At 27.6% G+C, this 25,132-nt stretch overlaps 1 protein-coding gene, 1 long non-coding RNA gene and 3 pseudogenes across 14 annotated transcripts; 4 read left to right on the plus strand and 1 right to left on the minus strand.

Moving 5' to 3' along the window:
- Positions 1–1,896: 1,896 nt before the first annotated feature.
- LOC149878644 (uncharacterized) lies at positions 1,897–5,237 on the plus strand (annotated as a pseudogene). The gene is made up of 5 exons (XR_016447086.1): positions 1,897–2,636; positions 3,357–3,414; positions 3,653–3,946; positions 4,264–4,347; positions 5,035–5,237. The product of XR_016447086.1 is annotated as an uncharacterized LOC149878644 (transcript).
- A 5,106-nt stretch (positions 5,238–10,343) lies between these two features.
- Positions 10,344–15,067, plus strand: LOC145196370 (uncharacterized). The gene is made up of 7 exons (XM_090072193.1): positions 10,344–10,490; positions 10,611–10,805; positions 12,885–13,013; positions 13,366–13,455; positions 13,767–13,963; positions 14,243–14,402; positions 14,726–15,067. Exons 3-7 carry the CDS (start codon positions 12,926–12,928, stop codon positions 14,842–14,844), a joined length of 654 nt encoding a protein of 217 aa, XP_089928319.1. The 5' UTR covers positions 10,344–10,490; positions 10,611–10,805; positions 12,885–12,925; the 3' UTR covers positions 14,845–15,067.
- LOC149878645 (uncharacterized) lies at positions 10,485–12,261 on the plus strand (annotated as a pseudogene).
- A 2,166-nt stretch (positions 15,068–17,233) lies between the features above and the next one.
- LOC149878646 (uncharacterized) lies at positions 17,234–21,154 on the minus strand. Of its 11 annotated transcripts, XR_016447010.1 has the most exons (6): positions 21,009–21,152; positions 20,443–20,571; positions 19,967–20,105; positions 18,550–18,733; positions 18,260–18,328; positions 17,234–17,862 (listed from the first exon to the last, which is right to left on the minus strand). It is a non-coding gene; the product is annotated as an uncharacterized LOC149878646 (long non-coding RNA). The 11 variants fall into 11 exon arrangements; XR_016447005.1 differs by lacking the exon at positions 19,967–20,105 and having other exon boundaries at positions 18,260–18,302; positions 18,550–18,598; positions 21,009–21,154; XR_016447004.1 differs by lacking the exon at positions 19,967–20,105 and having other exon boundaries at positions 18,215–18,302; positions 18,550–18,598; positions 21,009–21,154.
- A 12-nt stretch (positions 21,155–21,166) lies between these two features.
- On the plus strand, positions 21,167–23,326 carry LOC149878647 (uncharacterized; annotated as a pseudogene). The gene is made up of 4 exons (XR_016446967.1): positions 21,167–21,674; positions 21,812–22,864; positions 22,937–22,996; positions 23,252–23,326. The product of XR_016446967.1 is annotated as an uncharacterized LOC149878647 (transcript).
- Positions 23,327–25,132: the final 1,806 nt, after the last annotated feature.

A 25,132-nucleotide genomic window follows, 5' to 3' on the forward strand; every position in this document is an offset into this window, starting at 1 on the left:
GTACGATAGAGGTTGATAAATCCCGCTTTCCATCCATGCTCGTCCCACTTTTTTATCGATCCTTAATAAACTCATTAACAAAATAAAGATATAAGTTTTTATTATTATTATTATTGTTATTATTATTACTACTATTATCGCTGTTATTATTTTTATTAGTATTGTTATTATTATCATTATTACTATTGTTACTATTATTATTATTTTCATTGTTATTATTATTATTATTATTATTATTATTATTATTATTATTATTATTATTATTATTATTATTATTATCATTATTATTATTATTATTGTTATTATTATTATTATTATTATTATTATTATTATTATTATTATTATTATTATTATTATTATTATTATTATTATTATTATTATTATTATTATTATTATTATTATTATTATTATTATTATTATTATTATTATTATTATTATTATTATTATTATTATTATTATTATTATTATTATTGTTATTATTATTATTTTTATTGCAACTACTATAATCTTTTTTAAAACTAAAAAATATTTGTGAGAATTTAACATTTTAATGATTTCACCTAATAGATAGGGGATATTTCGGAACTGTATGTCTTCTGTTTTTTCGTATTTTGCAGTTTAGAAAAAAAACCACTTTTGAAAAAACTTTTTTTTACTAAAAATTATTTTAAAAAGGATAAGAAATGGTTTTTATGGTAGAGTACATTAAAAAAACGGTTTTTTCGGTTTATCATGATTAACTAAAAAACAAACCTTATCATAAGTGATTGATTTTAATAACTTAAATGAATTATAAAAGAAGACAGTAGAGAAATTTAATCTTCCATAAATTAAGTAAGTGATAATTGTAAAATATATTTTTACAGTTATCAAAGTTCTAATATGATAAACATGATATGACTTGAGAATTTTGAAGAATTTATTGAGGCTTCTTGGAAAAGCTGTTGAGCTCTTTCTCCTTAAATTTTGTAAGAGAAATTCCTCATCATTTAACATTTTGCTTTCATGGTTGCTGTTGCTTTCAATATAAATTTTTTTCTGTAAAGACTCATGAAATCTGATGTAACAATGTCACTTGATTCTAAAGTCCAAATTTTTTTAAATCATGTTTAATTAGCTTTAACAACCCACTTTGTTTGTTTCCAGCTATTTCTGTATACCATAATCTACTTGAACTACTTTTAGGATTAAGTTATTTCCGTGAGGGTGTGTAATAAGAGTATTAAGAATGCGTTTTTTATGCAGGAAGTAATGATCGGTAAAAATTTTTCAAAAATTTATATGATATGGATAATAAGAAATTAAATTGTAATCTGCCTTCTTTTAATACTAAGCAAATGTAATATAGTATTTGTTTATAATGATATATTTATATAACTTAATTGCTAATATAATTTGTAATTAATGTTAATTTATAAGGCAATAAAAGAGTTGCTTAGAGTCTCGGATTGGTTCAAAATAAAATAAAAGCAAAATGTGATGTTATGCTTAAATAGTTAATACTAAAAAAACGTACATTATAATTTTTTTTTGTCTTTTAAGGTGTGAATATCTGCTTTACGGATTTTAAAGTAATCACACGATGAATCCAGCCCATTTAAACAATATTGAAACGGAAAACAATGTACCCCAATGTCATTTTGTATTTTTTCTTCGTGCTCTTCTGCGACATTCATGCTTTTAAAGTTTGAAAATTTATTTCGAATATCTTCTTTTTTGCAAATAGTTGTATTTTCTTCAAGGTAACAGTCAACTCCTTCTCGGATGCGGTCAGTTTTTACACCGACTTGTTTTTACTTATAATTTTAAGTGTTATCCAATTTTATATATAAGAGAATGACGAAAAAGGTTTTCCTTACATGAGCTTTTTTAGGCTTGCTTAGGCTTATATAGGGCTTTGTTGCTAGAAGCGTTGCTAAGTGTTCAGGATTGCAATTGTAGTATTTTTAACAGTTGAAACAGCTTCTTGAAATTAAGTCTAACATAGGATTATAGTAACTATCATTTTATAGTTCAATAAAGTATGGTTGACTTGTACATGATTGGCAAGATTATCACACTGATAAATGATAATAGTTCAATGAGTAATGCACGCATTATTTCTGTAATCCTTTTATAATATTTACAAACATGTCGAAACAGAGACAAACGCAAATCAAAAGATACCTGCTGAAACTATTTTCTGAGATCTAAGCGGTTGAAAAGAAACAGACTAACGAACTTGAAAATAAAATTGATTATTTATGCCTAGAGGTTTGAAAACGACGTCACGAAATTTTCAAGACACGTGCGTCTAAAGGCATTTTACAATTGAAGGACGCCCCTCGTGGGCCCTTTAACCCTAACCCTAACCCTAACCATTCTTAAAAAAATCCCGTTTTTAGTTAGCTGTTGGTTATGCAAAGAAGTTGTAAAGAAATTATTCTAAAACAAAGAGATTGAATCATGAGAAGAAGTGGTCGTTATAGAACTCGGAAAGGTTGAATCATGAGAAAATGTAGTCGTTAAAGAACTCAGAAAGGTTGAACCACGAGAAGAAGTGGTATTAAAAGAATCAAAAAAGATTGAATCACACGAAGAAGTGGTTGTGAAAAGAAATCCCCTTTGTTAGAATCCAGTTTGTTAGAGAGATACAGGTACTTTATTTCCATTTTTGTGTTTATTTAACTTTAAACTAGTAGTTTACTAATTATGTAGCTACATAATTTGTAAATAAACTTTTACTATATTACATTAGAGATAGTAGAATTTTTTAATTTTGTATCAAGAACTTGAGTACCCTGTTTATTATCATGGCCTGAAGCTAGTTTGTGCTGCTTCACCAAATTCTCCTCAGAGCAGCACTGATTGCAGGTGAATCTACAAAATTGTGCTATAAAGCTTCTATTAGGCTATCATATCATGCATTAAGACTACATTTTATGCTCTTATATTTGTATTTTATTCAAAAGATATATGTTTCTTAATAAAAATTGAATTGATGAATCAATATTTGGACTAATCAATATTGATAGTAAATTTCTTAATGTTCTAAAAAAACTTTAAGTAATTTACTGTTTATATATTTATGATAGGATGTAAAATTTGTAAAAGATATAAAATGCTAGAATGTAATAATAGTAATAATAATAAATTTTTTGCTCTACACATACAATGTGGTGAGTCTAACATCTGTAGATGTTAAATTTTGACAGCTTTGGAAAAGTGTTCATTTTATTTTTCATTTTTTCTTTATTTTTTTATATTTTTATTTTCTTTTGTTTGTTTTTGAAACGATCAAACTTGTTTTTGAAGACATTCACATTATCAGAGTTGGTTATCTCTCCTGTTTAATTATTACAATTGTTAACTGTTAGGTTTGTGAAGACATTAAATCTTGTGGTAGAATGTGTGAACTGCTTTTGCATTTTCTGAGTATGACCTCTTTTTATTGCATATTTAATTATTTTAGGAGGATGATTCCATTTAACTTTATCCATATTTTTACTTATTTTATAAAATAAAATTGAATTAAATCACCTCTTGCTCTTCTTATTTTTAAAGTAGTCAAGTTAAATTTTTTTTTAAATTTTGTTTTTTTGTGTTAATAATGGTTTATAATATTAGGCTACTAATATTATACAATATAATTTAACTGATACTAATAGTTTAGATGGCTGCTTCATATACAACAAACAGAAGAAGAGTGAGAGAGCAAGTTGATAAGATATATAAGAAATTTATGGTGAAAGTTATCAGAAAAGTAATGTTTCTACCTGCAGTATTTCTAATGATTGTGAAAATGTTTGTTATGATGACAATTCATATGAGATTGATATTGACAATGATGAAGATAATTTTCCTTTTCAAATTCTTAATAATCACTATGACGATGATCAGGATGAACGCTATTTCACATCAGACTCAAAAAATTAAAGTGATCTGGATAGCAATCCTGATGAAAAAGGTATTATCGCATCTTTAGCTGAGTGTTGTGTTAATTTAAAATTTCTTTGTTTCATTATTTACTGCATGAAACTTTTGTTAAAATTTTTTTTTTCAGTTATGTCTAGTGAAGCATTTGTTTTGTAATTTGTCATTTGTTACCATATCCCTCTTTAACAGCTGTTAAAGAGGGATATGGTAATATATTTTATATGCATTTGCAGCATTTTAATGGTGATAGGAATTCATATATTATTTGTATAAGAGAACTTTGAAGCATTTTACTTCTAGTTTTTGCAGTAAAATACTGATACTATTTTTTAATAATTATTTGTTTAGATGTGGCATTAAAAAATGAAAGTGAAATATCAACAAATGTACTAATTATTTTTAAAAAAATATTTTGTCGCCATGTTTATGCAGGTAATACATCAAAAATATTTTGTTTTTATTTACGGAAATTTTATTTGTATATAGTGCTTATATCTTACATATGTTTGTTATTAACTATTTTATTATTTAAATATAGATTTTGTATTTGATGTGTGTGTGTATGTGTATGTATATATATATGTATATGTATATGTATATGTATATATATATATATATATATATATATATATATATATATATATATATATATATATATATATATATATTCATACATACATACATACATACATACATACATACATACATACATACATACATACATACATACATACATACATACATACATACATACATACATAAATACATACATATATGCAGTGGCATAGGAAGATCATAAAAGTTGTGTGGGGGGGGGGGGACTAAAACAAAAGTTAAGGGGGAAAATCAAAATTTAAACGAAAAAAAAAAAAAAAAGATATTTTGATAATTTGAAGAAGTTACACTCCCTCTATTCTTACAAAAACAAAGCAATAATAAATTATTAGAAATCACTTTTAAAGACTTTTCAAAAATCCAATTAGCGATTAGTCCTCCCCTCTCCCTCCAGATTTCTGAAAAGTCTTTATTGACGAAACTTTGTGTAAAAAAGTTGAAACTGATAAGTGTTTGCTAATAATATATATAAACACAAAAATATATGAACACCTATAATTTTAGCAGTAGCTATGGCAATGCCTAAAGCTCATAAAACGAAAGATTTCTATCAAATTGTATAACGAGGAACATTCGAACTTTGTTGTAGTCTCAAGTGAAGTAAAGATGCAAGATTCGTAAGGATGCTTAGCAGTCGAGAAGAACGTTATTTTGTTGGAACATGTGTACAAATATTTTAACATAATTAAAATGTTTATTACAACAAATATTGATTTTCTCTTAGTAATTGTTTAATTTAAGTTGGTTCATTAATCAATGTTTTATTTTTGTTCATCAGCGTCAAATTTTATTCAAACTTATTTGGACATTACATTTTATTCAACATTACAAAGAAGAAGTTACGCTTTAATTAAAAAAACATTTACCCTTTAGTTGAAAAAAGTTACACTTTAGTCAAATTAATGGTTTTAATTTGATTGCAAAAACTTTGTTTTTGATTGAAAAGATAAGCACACCTTTTGAATCAAAATCAAAGTTTTTGCAAACAAGTAAAACTAATATTATTTGAATTATACGTTGGACCAACGTCAGAATGCGACGCTCGCCCAACGTCGATATCCGACGTTGGGCCAACGTTAACCCAACGGTTGGTTGCGACGTCGCGCCGACTATCAAATCCACGTTGGCTCGATGTCGGTTGCCGACCATCGGCCAACGAATTTTTCGACGTTGATCCAATGTTGGGCCAACGTCTATGTGCTATCTAGGTATATTCTTAACGTCCGTAAAAACGTGTGAAAATAAGTAAGATGAAAACTTCATTTTTTCAAAATGATTTGTTCAAGGCTCTCTTCTCTGGATTAAAAAGTGTCACCTAAAAAAAAAAAAAAAAAAAAAGAATTATTGCTCATTTTACTCGATGAACTATATCTATTATCATTTTATCAGTGAAGTTAGAACTGAGTTTCTGGTTGTTATTAAAACAGTGTTATACTTTAACGCTGCCCACTGTTTTACATTTCATTCAATTGTGCATGCAACATGTCCACCAAGTGTTTTGGCTGCCTCGCAATTTTCGTCGAACGAATATTTTGAGTAAAGATTAAAGATGTTTATAATTTCTTTCTTTTTCACCCTCACACCAGATTATTCCAACAAAAATATAAATTGTGATGAAGCTCGCTTCATAGCCAATCCTTTAAGTGATACATTGTTTGGAACTTTGAGCTTTAAAAGTTCGTAGGGGATTTCTAAAATCTTTAACGAAAACTGTTGATCGATTGAACACGATGAAACTCAGCACAATTTATTTGTTAATTACTCGAAATTAACTTAAAAGATTTTTCTAATTTTTGCACAACGAAGCTAAAATGTTGTTGCCTGATTGTGTTGGTGTTAAACATTGGTTGTCATAGTTATCAGGTTAAAATGAGTAAAGCCGATTTTTTGATGGAGAAATTAAAGCAGTTCGTTATTCAAAAAAGCTATTTTAACTTTTAAGCCGAGAAAAGTTAAGTATAACTGAAGACAACAAAGCTTATTGCAAAAAAAACTTTTTAAAATTGCAATATTTTGATTAGTCGAAAGGTAGATATGTCGCCAGCAAATTCAAGTGTATTCAAAATGAGAAATTTGCTCCTAAGTTCCTTGTATGGCGAGCGACATGATCCTGTGGTTTGAAGAGTGTGTCATACAAACTTCATCAAACACGAGACTAAAACCTTTTACTTCTAAAAAAACAAATACTATCTTTAAATTCTGTTTAAACATTTCTGTGCAAGCTTAATGTTTATTTCATAATTGGATCAACAAGTTAATCTTTGAATTGGAAGTCAAGGTGTTTTTCATCATCCTTAAGGTGGTACCTGACCTGGAATTTTGAAAAAAAATCAAAAAAATTATTATTATCGTTTTTGATGAAAAATTTTATGAGGAACACAATTTTAAAACTATTTTTTTTTTAGTATTAATAACATAAATAGTGATTTAAGCAACTTTTTAGAAGACTTATAAATATTTCGGACTTAGCAAAGTCCTTAGCAACCATCTTCTTACCTACTCTGCCTTGACGTTATGGAAAACTATTTTACCAGTTTATGACAATGATAAACCCAACACTTGAACAAAAGTTAGAATCTGATTCCTTACCTTCAACTAGTAACTCAAGTTCAGGGAAAAATAAACTTCGACTTTTAGTTTATAATTTAGTTAATATTTTTAGTTAATGTTTTAGTAATATTTTTCTGAATTTTTCACAAAAAGGATTTGACAGAATAATTAAATTTAAATAAAAATTCATTAAAAAAATGATTAACGCGTTTTATTGACGACTTTCATACTATTCTCAGCTTTCAGTTTTTCATTTAATTTGTCGTAATGCAATAAAGTCCGTGATATATGCTTTCGTGATGCAATAAAATCCGTGATATATAGACTAATTTAAATAAAAACTTGGTATCTGATAGAAGATCTAATGATCTTGTAGCCAGAACCATAAAAAGTTATAATAGAATGTAACTTAAGCCATTAATAAATATAGACAAATAAAAATGACAAAATACAAAAAACAAAAGAGCGCGTTTATACAAATTTCTTATTTTTAAAAGTATTTTAACATATTGTCATTAAAGAGAATGAATTTTTTAAATTTCTTTTTAAAGACTGGGAAGGTAATTGATAAATCAAAATTAGGTAAGACAATTTTGTTCCAAAGATTGGGTGCACAATAAGCTATGCAGAACTGATTGAATTTTGTTTTTGACAGAAGGGTTCAAAGAGTTAGTTATCATTTCGTAGTGTATACTTATTTTTTGTTTTTAAGGTAATAAAATCTTTAAAAACGTGTAAGGACGGATTGATTTTACATTGAAACATAAAGCATAATATTTTATATACATTCACTTCATAAATGTTAAGTAGTTTTATATTTTTGAATAAAAACTTTGAATGCGTAAGTCGATTTTCAAAACAAACTAAGCGTATTGCGTGTTTCTGACGGTAAAGAGTACGCAACATACTTTTGCTTGTACTTTGCTTGTTCATCAATAAGAGTTTTTGGCATGGTTGTTGGTAAAAAAAACGTTTTTTAGATATAGAGTGAATTAGAATGTATTTTGTTTTATCAAGGTTTAAGGTCAATTTGTTACATTTAAACCACTCAGATACGCATTTAAGTTCTTTGTTCATCAGAAAATAGCTCATTAATATTACTGTTTGATAAGAACAAATTTGTATCATCAGCAAACATAATACTCCGAAGATTAGTTGCTTTGCTTAAATCATTAGTATAAATTAAAAACATAAGAGGATCTAGAATAGAGCCTTGTGGAACACTGCAGGTTATTTCAGTAAAGTCACTTTGAAGGCCATCATTATAGGTAAGAAATTGCTCTCTATTTGAAAAGTAACTATGAAACCATTTTAGCATGTTGTTTTTGATTTCATAGTATTCGAGCTTTTTAAGCAATATTTTATGGTAAACGGTATCGAAGGCCTTCGAAAGATCAATAAAGATTCCAAGGGTATATTGTTTTTTTTCGAAAGATTCTGAGATTTCCCAAACAAATTGAATAATTGCTTGCTCAGTGGAAATATTTTTTTTAAAGCCAAACTGTTTGGAATATAGTATATTATTTTGGTCAAAATATTTAAATACTCTATTATATATTATTCTTTCCAATAATTTTGAAAAAGTTGAAAGAACCGAAATCGGGCGATAGTTGTTGATAATAGTTTTATCGCCTTGTTTGTAAATTGGTATGACTTTCGCAATTTTCAATTGATCCGGGAAAACTCCTTGTTTTATACACAGTGAGCATGCGTCGTCTGCAGGACGTCCTACGCAAGTTACATTTTAAGGCGAGTTTCCACTCATCCGTTTTAGCTCCGGGAAAGGGAAAGGAATGGGAAAATTAATCACGTGAGCATGTGCAGTTTGTAATTTAATTTGAAAATGAACAATTGCGCATGCTCGCGTGATTAATTTTCCCATCCCTTTCCCTTTCCCGGAGCTAAAACGGATGAGTGAAAACTCACCTTAAGTTAGTCCGCCCCGGTATGTATATATAACGTCCTTAGGATGTCCTTTCAATTCTTAATTAAATAATATAAAAACAGGCGTCCCCAGGACGTCCCTTTTTAAATTATTGTATTCGTCCCCAGGATTTACGAAACAACGGATTTTACTTGAATGTGCAGTCCTTTTTCTTTTATGAAATTTCATTAACTTAACTTATAACTTTGTAACATTGTAAATTTATCATTTCGACAAAAAGTCAAAGAAAAATTGATTTAGAGAAAAAAGCGAGGTAACTTTCATTAATTCTTTCTTTTAAATAAAGTTAGTTTATATTTTAAGGCGCTACTGCACTTTCGCACCCCCCCCCCCTTTTTTTTATTTCAGATTATGATAGAGAATTTCATGATGATTCAGAAAAATATAAAAACATGGACCTGAAAATTAACGGAAAGTGCTCTAATTCGATCTCAAAGTTGTAAAAAATCCCACAAAAAATCCCTAATATTCGCCCTTTTTTAAAAATCTTTTTCAAAACGCTTTCAGTTTTAACGAAAATTAATTACCATTACATTGCGCAATAAGCAGATCTGGTTTCGATTAGCCTTAACATTATTATTTTAAAGTATTTTAACGAAAGTGTTCTCACGAAATGAAATTAATGGAAGATTTCAAATATAGGTTGAACAGAGAATGTGAGAATGTAGACAAGTTGATGAATATTTATTATTGTATTGCCCTATCCCTATCCCTATCGCTGTCCCTATCCCTATCCCTATCGCTGTCCCTATCCCTATCCCTATCCCTATCCCTATCCCTATCCCTATCCCTATCCCTATCCCTATCCCTATCCCTATCCCTATCCCTATCCCTATCCCTATCCCTATCCCTATCCCTATCCCTATCCCTATCCCTATCCCTATCCCTAACCGCCTATCCAAACCAGCTTTATTGTGAAATATAAATCGTTGTTATAATAAAATATTTGCGCATGCGTGTACAATATTGCGCTCTGAGTAGCTTATGGCTATCTAGAGCGCATTGCACTCTACGAAGACACTTCGGAAAAACATACTTTAACGACTTTTTTAACGTAAAAACCATGCTATTAATGTATTGCTTTTGTAAGCTAAGTGGTTATCAACTTTGGCCAATTTGGGGTTTTTAATCCTTTGGTTGTTGGGATTTTTGGTGGTAACAAAAAATCAAATGTTAAAATTCTTCTATTTGATTTCATAAAAGAGTTAAAAGAACTAGTTGCTAAACCAGTTCAAATAAATGGCAATCACTATGAGATATCTATACTTTGTTTTACATGCGATGCACCTGCTAGATCTATGTTAAAAAGTATTGTACAACACAGGGTATTTTTCATGTGAGAGATGTACCATAAAAGGTTCAAGTAAAGATCACCTAATTGTGTTTAATGAACAAGAAGATAATGTTGTTTTGCGTACCAATGAGTTGTTTTGGGATAACAAATATTGTGAGTTTGACAAAAATGGTAAGTGTCATCAGTTAAATTTGGTTGAACTGCCATTTAATGTTTTAAAAGACTTTTCACTTGATTACATGCACCTTGTTTGTCTTGGAGTCATGTGACGAATTTTATATTTTTATAAAGGAACATTTAAAGGTGTTTTTGAAGGGCGTCTATCCTCTGTACACCAAAAAGTTTTGTCTAATCGTTTAGTTGATTTGAATGGCATATTGCCTGCCAGCTTTGTTCATCAACCAAGGTCTCTTTCAGAATTGGACAGATGGAAAGCGACTGAGTTAAGAAGTTTTCTTCTTTACACTGGCATAGTTGTTTTAAAAGGTATTCTCAGCAAAGAATGTTATTAGCATTTTTTAAGTTTATCTCTGGCCATTAGAATGCTATGTGAAAGTGAGAGTGTCTTGAAGATTTGTCTTCAGCTAAAGAATTAATTTATTATTTTGTAAATAATGCAAAGCAACATTATGGTAATACTTTTGTTGTGTATAATGTACATTCATTATTACACATCACTGATGATGTAGAGCATTTTAGCTCTAACCTACATGATGTTTCTGCATTTCAGTTTGAAAATTATTTACAAAAGTTAAAGCGTCTTGTATGTGGTAAGCATAACCCAGTTTCCCAGATTGCAAATAGGCATAGTGAGCTTAAAGATGTATCTTGTTTAAAAGAGGATTTTTCATCAAAGATCAATGTAGGAATTAAGGACTTCTGCTTTTTGGTTAACAATGGTGTTGTATATATTACTGAAAAAAGAAATGATGGAAGCTACAGATGCCGGTTTTATAATGATTTACATCTGGTTTCTTTTTTCCATTGTTTTATTGATTTAAAAGAATTAAACATTTATAATTTGAAAAAAAATGTTCACTTTATTTATTGCAGAAAACAGAAATCAGATTTGATTAGAAATTGTGTGAGTTTACCATACAAGAGTGGTTACATTGTAATTCCTTTTCTAGAAGATCTTTAAATTAGTTTAAAAAGCTCAATGAAATATTTTTTTTGCAGATACTGTTGTATATACTGTATATGTTGTAATTTTAGTCAAGATCAGTCTATGGTTATTTTCTGAAAAATTGAAATAAGTATAAGAATATAAGAGTCTACAATTTCATTATTAAATAATGTTATAAACAAAGTTTTTTAAAAAATATTGATATCATTGTTTTTTTAATGATTATGCATCTAATATCAGTACTAATAAGACTATTTTTCTATTGGTTTTATTCAAACTTAAAACAATAATTTAATTATTTTGCTCATAATAGTTATGAATTGCATGCAGGAACTGCCTTGTAAGTTAGAGTTTTAAGCAAATGTTTTTAATATTTATTATAATTTAGGACAAATAAATATACCACTAAATTATTTATAACTTATATCAAATACATTTTGATAGTTTTAAGAAAGTTACTATGAAGTTATTCTGTTTTTGATAATAACAAATTTAATGTGAATATATTACCTATTAGACTATTCTTTTTTATTATTAGTATGTTTAGTTTAATAATAGAATATTTTTCTTTGTGTATTATATGAAACAATGGTAAACATGTTCTTAGCAATATATGAATATTTTTGTTTAAGAGTTAAAAGGTTTAGAAAGGGTTGTTACCACAATTATAAAAAGTATAACAAAATACCTATTTGACTGTAGTGGCCTCCTCAGCCTTAAGGTTGCAAATTTCATAAAAATAAACAAATAATAATAGTTTCTACATGCCCGATAGAGTAGGGCAGTAATTATGTTTTTGCCAACATTTCAGAAAAATTATAATGAAATATGGATCATAATTTATCAGCATATTTGGATAACACAAAAATTATTATGAACTTTTAAATAATAAAATAAATTAACAAACCAATTTTTTCTTCCATTTCTGAATCACTTTTTTCAGAGTCAACTTCTGTATCATTCTCTGTAGTTGACAAAAAACTTATCAAATCTTGCGCTACTGATTTGAACCCAGATTCCCATAAAACTTTTACTATCACCAAATTTGTCCAGTTGCTCTCAGGAGTAGACCATTGAGAAATATAGAAACTTAACAATTTGTGTTTTGGTGGCCAGTACAGAATCATATTTTCTAAATCCACCCAAGGACATGGCGCAACAGTTTTCACTTCTTGGTTGTTTTCAATAATAACCAGAGCTGACCATAGTTGACTTAAAGATATTTTGGTAAAAGAATTAAACCCAAACCACAATGAACTGGGCCGCTGCATAAGACCAAGTGTTATTAATTTTGTTTCCAGAGCGTTTTGTTTTAAATTTTGTTATAATGATAAAATATAATGCAAAAAATTATTGAATTTATTTAGTTCACTTTTATAATGCTTTTTTTGAGTTTTTTGTTTTTGTTTTATAAAAAAACACTCAATTTTTTAAAATAGATAAATGTGTAGCAAGTCCAGTTATAAAATGCAAGCGGTCAATGGCCCTAATATCAGAAGAAGATACCTTATCTCAATTTCCACAACTGGAAGCTTCCAACTTCCATACACCAACAAGTAGCTCAAAAGGTGAAAAATTATTTTAATGTATGTCTTAATTACTTTAAGCAAATTATTTGCTATATTTATTGCTTGTAAAGATATCTCCCACTATTTGAGAAATTAATTTTTTGTTAATAGTAACCAACAGAGGCACATGTTATGTTAGATTTTTTTTTTCTCTTACCTAACCAGATTTCTTTGTTCGGGTTAAAGTCAAAAAAAAATTTGTTTTTTTATCTTGTATTTTATCATGCCTTTTTTAAAGTTTTATTTCCTTAACTTGTTCCAATATGCAATCATATTTTAACATTTTTTTTTGGAACTGATTCTAAAAAATATTTTGCAATATATCCATCACCAACAAGAGTATCTTTTTCAGTAAATCCAATAATATCAACAAAAAATACATGTGGGAAATTTAAAACATATACTGATGGTGGAACCTCTTTTAAGGAGATGTCTACAAAGCGTAAGCACTTTAAAGTATTTTTTTCTATTGTTCTATGTAATATTTATATACCCTCAGGTGGATATTAAACATGATGTAGAATAAGATATTGTCTGGGGTTGGGGTTTAGATGACATTGAAAAATATAATAAATACTGAGAAAGTAAATTCAATTGTTTTATATTTCAATGTCTTGCAGCCACATCCAGTTGGTCCCCAAACCCATTATAGATTCAATAGCCCTTTGGATTTTTTCTACCCTATCATGATGTCTCATGGCTTATAACTTAAGTATTAAATTATTTTGGTAATGCAAGGCTATTTCCTTATAGAATTTCAAAACACTGTGCTTCTGCGGCTAGCAAAATTAGAAGAAAATCAAAAAAACATTTCTGAAACACTTGGATTGCTTCGAGATAATGATATGGCAGTAAATAATGATTCAGGCAGTCTAAAAGTGCTCCAAAGCATTACAGAAATTGAGGCAGAAGAGAGTAAACTCAAAGACAATGCATATTTTCAAAAGAAGGTTGTTTTCGATTCTTACCAACAGTTACACTTGCAGATTTATAAATTTTTATATTTGTTCAATTAATAGTTTAAGATTATAATAAATTAAGAACTTCGTTTCGAAGTATTAAAAATAAATTAATTATTTTCAAAAAATAATTTTTTTATTTTGCATGAACAGCTTAAAAACAAAAAAAAGTTTTTTAAAATTTTTGATTTAATTTCTTTGTTGGTTATTTTTACACTTAATTAATGTTTTCAATCAAGTTTTTTAAATTTCTGTCTTTAATTTCTTCAGAAAAAACATATAAAAGAAATTGGAGGAAAAGACGCAAGAGCGGCAGTAAGGCTTGCTCTTGATGGAATGATGTCACGGGAAATACAGAATGGCTTTAGTCTGTATGGTTTAAAGAACAAGCGCTCTTTTTCAAAGACACTTCACTATTTGTGTTTGACAGGTATAGGAATGTAATAAATTTATTGTGTGAAAGTTGTTTAAATTATTTTTGAGTATAACTTCTGTTACAAGCATTTTGATTTAAGGCCAATTTTTCCATTATGCTTCTATTTAAAAAAATGTTATAGTCATCATCGCGCAATATCAACGATATATCAAAAGGAGGCGTGTTTAATCAATTTAAAATCTATTTAAAATCATTTTTTTGCACATTTTGAAGGCTAATTATATTTTTATTTATGTAAAACATAAATAAATGTTAGTATTAAAATTTGTGACTTAGTGGCTTTCTTGTGACTTTATTTTTAATGTTTTGTGTTGTAGGTGCACTACTTAACAGCAGCAAGGAAGACTATCATAAAGATCGATTAGATTATCACATTGGTGATATTTTAAAACGAGCGATTCGAAATAAAGTAATGAGAAATCCTGTAGTTACATAATTAATAAATGGATCTTCTCGTATAAAACTGGTTCTTTCTTTGTGGTTTCACATCAGACAAGCAATATTATTTATGATTACTTTTATTTTTTCATTTTGTAAATACATTTTTTTAAATCATAAACCGTTTTTTAATTTTTCTTATTGCAGCACATGTATACACAACCAACAGAATTCAAAACAGTTCTTTATAAGAATAAATGTTTTGCATAAATGCATTATTATACTATTATTTTGTCTTGTAAGGTTATATATAATTATAGTATTTAGTACTGGGTAATGTATGTTTTTATTAAAGTAGCACTTATATGGGTTATAAGGGTTATAGTTGCAAGTCTTACTCTTAAGAGTAAATTAAATGTTCGGAATCAACTGTTTAAAATGATTTTAGGACGTGCCGAAGACGTATTTTTAACTGCCTGATTAGGGATCCAGGACTTGTAGAAAACGTCCGTAGGACGTGCTATAAACGTCCTTTAAGGTCGTCCTACGGACGTCTCTTTAGATCCCCGTGGGACGGACGAAAAGCGTTTTATTTGGTACGTCTGGAGGACGTCCCAAGGACCAAAATGGACCTCTTGCGGACGTCTCACGGACGTTGTTTTGCCCAATGGGAGTCGTTTATAATGCTGTAATATTTTTTCTTTGTCTTTATAGTTTAGGAACTTTACATTTTTTGTTCGTCGCTTTTTATGTTCAGGTTCATTTTTTTCCCAGTTCTGTGGGCTCTTTCTATTTGAATGTCGTGTTTTATATTTAATTTTTCTTTAATAAAATATTTTACTTTCGACTCGCTTTCTTCCCATGATTCGTTTTATTTTTCTTCAAAACCTTCAAACCTCAAGCTGTTTCTCCCGCTGCGATCTTCTAATTCAGCAATTTTGTCTATAAATAGTTCGCTTAAATTTTTTTTTTATTTTCTTTGATTTGATTTTTTAGTTCTTCATTAAGTTCGTTTGTTTCCTTTATGGTTTTTTCTTAGCATTCGTTTTGGAAGTTCATCCCGTTGTTTATTCTAGCAATTTCATTTTTTTAGTTTTTTCATGTTTTCGTTTTTTAATTGCTCTATTTTCCCTTCAAGTTTGTCAATTTTCTCTCCAAAGATTTTTAAGAAAATATTTTCATGAGCTTCTAATAGTTCTTTCACCTGCGTGATTGTTAAACTTTTAGCCTTGCAAGACGTGTTTACAGATGTAAGCTTAAAATGCTCGTTCAAAGATTTACATCTTGGCAAATCATAGCAGTGACAAGCTCATTTATGTCTTGCAAAAGTACTCCTACCAAAGCCATATTAAAGACAAAATTAAAAACATGAAGCTAAAAATTCAAAAAGAGGGTAGTTTAGAAAAATTTGTTCAATTTGGCAATATAGTGAGACCATTTATGTAGTTTAGATAAGTTTGTTCAGCTAAAGATGGGCCATTTATGTAGTTCGTTTTATCTGTGGCTTTGCAAATATTTTTAAGTTTCGCTAAATACATAATAAACGAGAAGTTCTGTTAAACTGTTCTCACATTTCTTATTTAAAGATAGTTCAAAATTTTTATCTTTACAAAAAGGAGTCGTTTTGTTATTCTGTTAAAACTTTTTCGAGTTGCACTTAGAATTACTTCTGATGTTTAAAGAGTTTATTAAAAAGCAAAACAATATTTCCTGTGATGTTAAACTGCAAAAGAGAAATTTAAAAAAAGAAAACTACTACAACCATTTTTCGGAAAAAGAAATCAAAAAGTTCCTTATTCTAAAAGATCTAGACATCCATTTCTTCTTCAGCAAAATAGCGAGGCTTTTTATGAACTTTTACTGTGTAGTTTATCACTATTTACGCAAAGGATTTTATTTAGTTCAATGTAAACACACATAGAAGTATATTATGTCATGTTTTTTTTTTTTTACGCAGCCTAACTTTTGTTTCACTTTTGCTTTATTTTACGTTTATCTTGTATTTTATCATGCCTTTTTGGTTTTTGCGTTTTGTGATGTCAAGCTACGTAAGCTAAACTTAAAAGAGAAAAACTACGCTAATTTTTCCTTGAAAAATTATTCAAAAAGTACTTTAAACGAAAGAGAAAGCATTAATGTTTAAAAAGTTGTATCTTGCCATCCATTTCTTTTTCGCAAAGAAGCAACGCTTTTTATTTACTTTTACTCTCTAACTTATCTCTATTTACGCAAAGGGTTTAATTTATTTCAATGTAAACATGTATAAAAGAATATTTTGTTAAAGATAATATTAAAGGGTTAGCGATCTTTAGTTAGTCTCAAAAGGACGTCTCGCAGAATTTGAAAATTGCAGACTCCGGAAAATATTTACGCAAAGGTTATTGGCGTCATTTTTTATAATAAAAATTTTATAACTTATAAAAAATTTGAAATATGAAAATGGTGCAACATGCTGCATTAGCCGAAATTGACGATAGCCGATAAATATTTTTTTAAAAAAAACTTCATTCAAAAAAATAAAATAATGACAGATGTAAATATATGATTTTGACAACTTATAAATTTTAAATTAAGTAAACTTTATTAAATTAGCTTAAAGGAAGTGTTGAAATAATACGTGACAGTGTTAAGGGGGTATCAGAAAGTGTCAGCAAACATCACATTTTAAGGTCTTTATTTTAGGTGCCCCAAGAAGTCCTTCGGTCTTATCACAGAACGCAGGTCAAGCGTAATCCATATGCGAAAAAACAAAGACAAAATTTGTTTTCCATATTAAATTTATGGGAATTCCATATGATACCAGGGTTCACTGACATATATCGTAACAGTTTGAAAATGAGTGCTGTATAACTTTCTTTAGTCTTTAATGAAGTACCTCTTGCTATTAAAAGTGGAGATAATTCTCTGAATTTGGCCCAAGCAGACCTTACGCTCGCCAGGACTGTGGCAACCATATAAGTATCATATAGTAACGCGACATAAAATCACAAGTTCAGGAACTAACTCATCGATAACGCCAATGTTTAGGAGCGGGCTTGCTTAACGCATCCATCAATTTATTCTTGCGTCAGGGTTTCTGCAAATAATAAAAATTCCAAGAGAAAATGTTGCCGGTAGACTATATTTACGACTATTTAACCTATCAATATGTGTTTTTCATTAATTAAGAAATGCTCTTTTAAGTAGAAAGCTCATAGTGAATGTTTCTTCCCATTGAAAACGTTACAATTAAACGTTACTTATTTTATAGTTATAAGAAGAAATACATGAGCCGAAGGCCCTAACCTCTTTAAAAGGACTCTACACTCCAACTACATTTATTATCATTTTATTTTAAAAAAGGAATGGAAAACAAAATCGATAAATTTTTTTACTTTTTTTAAAAAATAATCAGTTTAACTTAACTTTGTATATAATTGTAAATATACCAAATATACAAATATACGTGCTTTTGACGGCACCACTGCACCCACCAGTTCGTTTCACTAATATTTAATATGAGCTCATCTTCAGCTTCTAAGAATATCACCAGGCTGTTAAAACTATTAGTAAAATCATTGACAAAGTAAGAATTAATCTATTCTTTACCTAGCATCTCGAAATAACGACCTTTTTTAGTTGTAAGAAAAGAATTAAAAAAATAGTATAAGATTAATAAACAAAAATAAATATTTGATTATATAATTAGATCAATTATAATTATAAACGACTGATTTATAAAGATTATATAGATTTGATAAGAAACAAATAATAGTTTGATTACCTTTGCTTCAATATTGAACAGAGCGAGTTCATCGTCTTGTTTAACGATCCTAAAATTATTGGATTTTCACAACTTTGTTATTGCAGTGACTTTGGCCTAAACATCAGCATCACATTTTTTGTTAATGCAAATTCGGAAGATACAAAAATTCAGAAAGTTGGAGGGGAAGGGGAGTGAGTGAAGGCTAAAATTAAAAAAAGAAAAGATTAAAAGAAAGTTAAATTTATAAAAGAGAAGCAAAAAATTTGATAAAAAATATCTAAATAATAAGTAGTTTTAAAAGGTTTTTATATATAAATATTCTAATGTAAAATAAAACATATTTCATTTGACACTATCTTATTTATCCCTATCCTTATCTTTCCATATGTAGTATTTGATATATGACAAATTTATAATTTTTATTGCTTTGATTAATTTATTTTTAAAAGTCTTGGATACGTATCTACAATATGAATACGCTAATTTAGTAGTAGTAGTAGTAGTAGTAGTAGTAGTAGTAGTAGTTGTTGTTGTTGTAGTAGTAGTGTCGTTTCACCTTCATTTTTAAAGTTGTTTCTAGACTTTTAAAAAGGCTTTTGTTTACTCCGCGCGGTCTTTCGAGCAAGGTTTGCAAGCCGATTAGAGCTGATAAATTTTCAGTTTCAAGAGGAATTGATGTTGTTCATTGTTTAAAAACTAAAATTTGTTTGTTGTTCGTTGTTTTTATTTTTCTAATTTTTATAGCCTGTTTTATTTTTTTAGAAGAAGTTATAATTACTGGTAAAATAGTTTATTTTTTAGTACAATGTTTCTTTTTTAGTAAAGTGTTTCAGTTTTGTCTTTAGTCTTTTTAGAACATTTTAAGCAAGTATTGTTTTATTTTTTAGAGCAGTTAGAAGGAGCTGAAGGCCTTTTTAGTAAGTTCAAGTTTATTTATTGTATATATTAGTAAGTTTATTTATAGTTTATATTAGTTCAAGTTTATTTATAGTTTATATTAGTAAGTTTATCTATAGATTAAGATTAATGTTTGTAGAAGGATTAATGAGAATACAAAAATTTTTTAAATAGGCAAGCTGACAGCGACTTAAGTAATTTTTATCATTTAGTATAATATGTGTCATAAAAAAATAAATTAATACAAAATGGTAATTTAAACCAACAGAAAGCTTTTTATGTAAAAACTTTTGTATGCTTATGTAAAATGTTCTTTTGCTTATCTTCTCGCATACGATATTTTTATTGCTTATATTTTTACGTAAAAATTCTTAATTATAACTTTAAATTATTACTTTATAACTTTAAATTATTAAATATATATTGAATATGAATACTTTAGAATTCTGCTCATTTAAAATATACAAGTAAAAAGCAGATATATAAAAATACTTATAAGAACTCAAAATTAAGAGCGAATAAAAATAAGTCACTAAACTGGCATCTGCTTCAGTGTACCATATCATGCATCTTTGTGAAAAAGTAATTGTTCATGACATGCAAAGTTTTTAAAAATTTATGTGGCTATGAAAATAACTGTTTTTATAGATCTTCACAAAGCATTTTTGGTTTCATTTCTAAAAAAAAATGTTATAAGTGTTAATAGCCGATACTTTGTGAATCAAGCTCTTTTTTTTTTAAGAGATTTTATTTTCAAATTGGTTACATTCTCTCTTAAACATAATTATTAATGTATTAAATTTATATATTTGTGAGAATCCTGCAAATTTCATTTGATGTAAATGCAATAGGGCTTGGAAAAGAGTTGTACAACTAAATTAACCTCTAGAAATGTTATGTAAAAAGTAATATCAATATTACAATACCATTTTCTCTCATTAATAGAAAAGCACCTAAAAATGCATTTGTTTTTCATACAGTCTTTTTTTCATACAATCAAAGTTTGTTTCTTACTTTATGTGATATATTCTAGAGCAATCTTGACAATTCCAAAGCTCGTCTTTCTTTTCAAATGCACTCTGAGGTATTCTTTGACATTCACGGTGAAACCATTTTTTACAAGTAGAACACTGAGCCATTTGCCTAAAATAAATAGCAAGCATATTTTATAGGTTTTTTCTTCAAAGTGTTAATGCAATGACAATAACAATGAGAAAAAAAAAAGATCTTTTTTAGAATAAGATAACTTTTAAAACATACCTTTGCAAATATAGTAAACTTGGCCAGATTTAGCCAGATTTATCTGGCTAAATTTTGCAAATATAGTAAACATTTAAAAAATGAAAGTTCTAATACATAGTATTAATAATAATAATAAAAACAATAATAATAGCAATAATAATAACAGTACTATGTTTCAAAACTTTCATTAAAAAAGTTTTTAATACATATTTTAATTTTTTTATACTATTATTGAAACATTTAGTAAACAATTCTATTATACAATTTAGTCTTTTTTTTAAATATTCATGTTTTGTTAAATTAACTAATGGAAACGCTATATAACTTTTTAAAACTACCTTTTCATTGCAACGTCCATTCTAAATCGTTTCGATTAGTGTGTTCCTTAAAAGGCCACTTTGAAATTCGCGCAATTAGAATTTTAAAACTGGCTTAATTATACATCAAGCAAATATGCGCATAATTACAAGTGGACTTTGATCGACTTCTGAGTGATATTTTCTTTCGCCTACCGAAGTAATCACGCAATTGACTCAACAGATAGCAGTTGTTGTTTTTATTTATTTTACTGTTTTGTATAGCTTAAACTAAATAGGAATTTACTTTATATTTAACTTTTTGTCTTTTGTTTTTAGTCTTACGTTATTGTACCGTATAGCTTAATCTAAATTGGAATTAAGTTTATTTTTAACTTTATGTCTTGTGTTCTTAGTCTTGTGTGTATTGTACTATATATAGCTTACCCTAAATATGAATTAACTTTATGAATTAACTCTATGTTTTGTTTTCTTAGTCTTATGTTATATCATAATTAAGTGAGGAAGTACGGAAATAAATTCACATGAAAGTGATGAGGTTTTTGAGAAAAATTCAGTAAAGAAAAGGAAATCAGATCAAAGTCTTTTGAAGAGAAACATTATAAAGGTTGCCAGAATAAAAGGTGAAGAATATGTTAACTACCAAGGAAATACTGTACCTCGAAAGTGTACTGGCACCCCCTGCAGGTATGTTATTTTGTATTCAGTATTACTGAATAGCTTTACAGTTTTAAAATTTTATTTTTATAGGTAGAACTTCTATATCATAATACACATAATGTATAACATAATACACAGTATAAAATATTTTTTTGTTCTTTTAGCTGCAAGAGAAACAACTGTCTTGAGACTATTAATGAAGAGGATCAAATGGATATATTAAACCATTTCCATACCTTCAACACTAAAGATGAGCAAGATTTGTTCCTACAATCCTTGATTGATTCCCAAAAAGTAAAGCAGAGACAACCCAGGAAGGAAGAGAGTTCTAAAAAAAAAAGTGCCAACTTTAAGTATCACGTTATGGTGGGTTCTGATCGAATGCCAGTTTGTTTTAAAGCTTTTTTAAGTTTACAAGCAGTTACTAACAAACAAGTTGAAAGATTGCGAGCTTTGAAAATGATTGCGAAAAGCCCAGTGGATAATAGAGGACGTCATAAAACAAGTATTGTCTGAAGAAATCAAACTTAGTAAACTTAAAAAAATCAAAATATTTCAACTGCTTTAAAGAAAACTATAATCTTTCCTTTGGAAGGCTGACATATGCTGCACTTGTGAGGAACTCAGTATAAAGTTAAGGAGTCCTTGGCCCCAAAAGGGTGTGCTCTATCTGAACAGCAAAAAGGTGTGCTCTATCTGAACTTGATGTACATAAATGCAAATCAAAAAAGTTTTATAATTGAATACGAAAAGACGTCGATGACAAGGACAATAGTCAAATTTTATCATTGTGTTATGAATTTATGCAGAACATACAGATCCCAAAAATACCAGTACAAGAAACCGTCTGTCTGAGACAACTTTCAGTTTATGTTTTTTGTATTCATAACAATAAAAGTAACAAAGCACAGATTTTTGTTTACCACCAAGGCACAGCAGGCAAGGGTCCAGATGTAGTGTGTTCCGTACTATTTAACTATTTAATGAAAGTAGAGCAGCAGTTTAATGAACTCCACTTGTTCTCAGATAATTGTTGGGGCCAAAATAAAAACCATTGATTATCTAGGCTACTCTTAGCCATGACTGATTTAAAGAAATTTGAAAAGGTTGAGCGATTCTACCCAATAAGAGGGCACTCCTTCCTACCATGTGATAGGGATTTTAGCATAATAAAGCAAGAACTAAACTGACACAATAGACTGTACACAGTAGACCAAGTATGTGACCTTATTAAAGCATCCTCCATGATAAATTTATGGTACAAAAAGTTCAATCTTCAAAAATTTTAGACTTTAAGACGTGGTGGCCGCAGTTTTGTAAAAAAAGTTGTGTTTTCCATGAAACCAAAGGTAAGCAAGTCAAAAAGGACAAAAAGCAGTACTTTTCAATAAGCAAGCTCATGCACTGCCCATATGATCTAAAATTTCCTTCTAAGGTTATTGGCCGACCTTTCATTGATTCTATAATGAGTCACAGCTTTTCTTTTAGAGCAACGGGTTTCCCAAACTTACGTTTTCCAAGTAAAGAAGCTTACCCTGCAGGAAAAGTATCAATAAAGATTGAAAAAATGGCAGACATAAAAAAACTACAACCCTATATTTCAGTGGAGTTTGAAGACTTTTATGCTGAAATTTATGTGGCCAACAACCGAAGTAGTTGAAGTTGAAAAGGATGACTAAGTTGTCATTGCTCGTATTGCTTATCTCATACTAAAGTGATTTATTTGATAATAGTATATATTTATGAAATTAGTTATTTATAAATAAGAGTATATGTAAATATTGATTTCTTGGTGTTCTTAGTAAATAACATTGTTTTTAAAAGACATTTATCTGTCTATTTATTCAATTTATGCTAAAAGGGGATAAGTCAAGCAACTTTAATGGTTTTTTTTATATGAAAGCATTGTAAATCAAGTATGTTTTATAGTAACTGGGGTAGTAAAGAATTCATATACAAAAAATTCCATCTTTTTGGTGAAAAATGAAGAGAATGCAAAGTTTTATTTAGTTTTCTTACAACTATGCATTGTTGTCTAATCCCCTTTCAGCATGAGCTGATTCAATCATTTAACTAAGAATTAACATTTTTATTCTAAATTTATTACTTAAATGTTAAATTTGATGTTCTAATTTAAACTTATAATTTAAACTCATATTTTAACTTTTTGATGTAAATTTCTAGTTAAATATTTGTATTTAAGTTACTAATATTAATACCGAATTGACATTTCAAGTTTAAATTTTTAAATTGAATTTCTAATTTTATTTGTAGTTAAATTTACTAATTTAAATTTTGAACTTAAGATTCAAATTTAACTTTCTGATTCTCAAATCTCACATTATTATTTCTAATTTAGTTTTCTATTATAGCTTTCTAATTATTATTTCTAGTGTAACTTTCTAGATTGAGTTTCTACAATCATTTCTTATATAAGTTTCTGGTTATCTAACTTATTTATATAAAAATACATATAATTCAAAACTTTACCTTAATCTTCTTATGAAAATTTCTAATTAAAAGTTTTAATTGATGTTTTAAGTTCGATTTTCTTATTCAATTTCTATAATAAGATTCTAATTAAAGTTTCTAACTTAAAATTCTAATACAACTTTCTAATTTAAGCTTTTTCTTTCAGTTTTTTAAATCTTCACGTCTAAATTAAATTGACAGTTTAAATTTAAACTTTAACCATCTGGTTTCAGACAGAAATTTCTCATTAAAATAAAAAAATTAAGTTTCAAATTCAAACATCCTGTTACTTCTAAGTATAAACTTTATTATTATTCGAATTTCTAATTTAAATTTCTAATTTAAATCTCTAATTTAAATTTCTAATTTAAATTTCTAATTTAAATTTCTAATTTAAATTTCTAATTTAAATTTCTAATTTAAATTTCTAATTTAAATTTCTAATTTAAATTTCTAATTTAAATTTCTAATTTAAATTTCTAATTTAAATTTCTAATTTAAATTTTTAATTTAAATTTTTAATTTAAATTTCTAATTTAAATTTCTAATTTAAATTTCTAATTTAAATTTCTAATTTAAATTTCTAATTTAAATTTCTAATTTAAATTTCTAATTTAAATTTCTAATTTAAATTTCTAATTTAAATTTCTAATTTAAATTTCTAATTTAAATTTCTAATTTAAATTTCTAATTTAAATTTCTAATATAAATTTCTAATTTAAATTTCTAATTTTAGTTTCTGTTTTTAATTTCTAATTTAAATTTCTAATATAAATTTCTAATTTAAATTTCTAATTTTAGTTTCTGATTTTAATTTCTAATATAAATTTTTAACTTAAATTTCTAATTTAAATTTATTAATACTTCTTGAAGGTTTCAACTTGAAGTTTTGAAGTATTTTTCAATGTTAGATCTATTAAGCTTTTCTACTGTTCTGTACATTATAATATTTCTTTATGTTAATTATTTAACTTTTAAAAAGTTTTTTCTTTTTATATCTTTTTTATATTTTG

This window comes from Hydra viridissima, unplaced genomic scaffold (assembly GCF_058129835.1).
Source record: "Hydra viridissima isolate aposymbiotic clone 2 unplaced genomic scaffold, HvirCarnegie_v1 scaffold_14, whole genome shotgun sequence".
Classification (NCBI taxonomy): domain Eukaryota; kingdom Metazoa; phylum Cnidaria; class Hydrozoa; order Anthoathecata; family Hydridae; genus Hydra; species Hydra viridissima.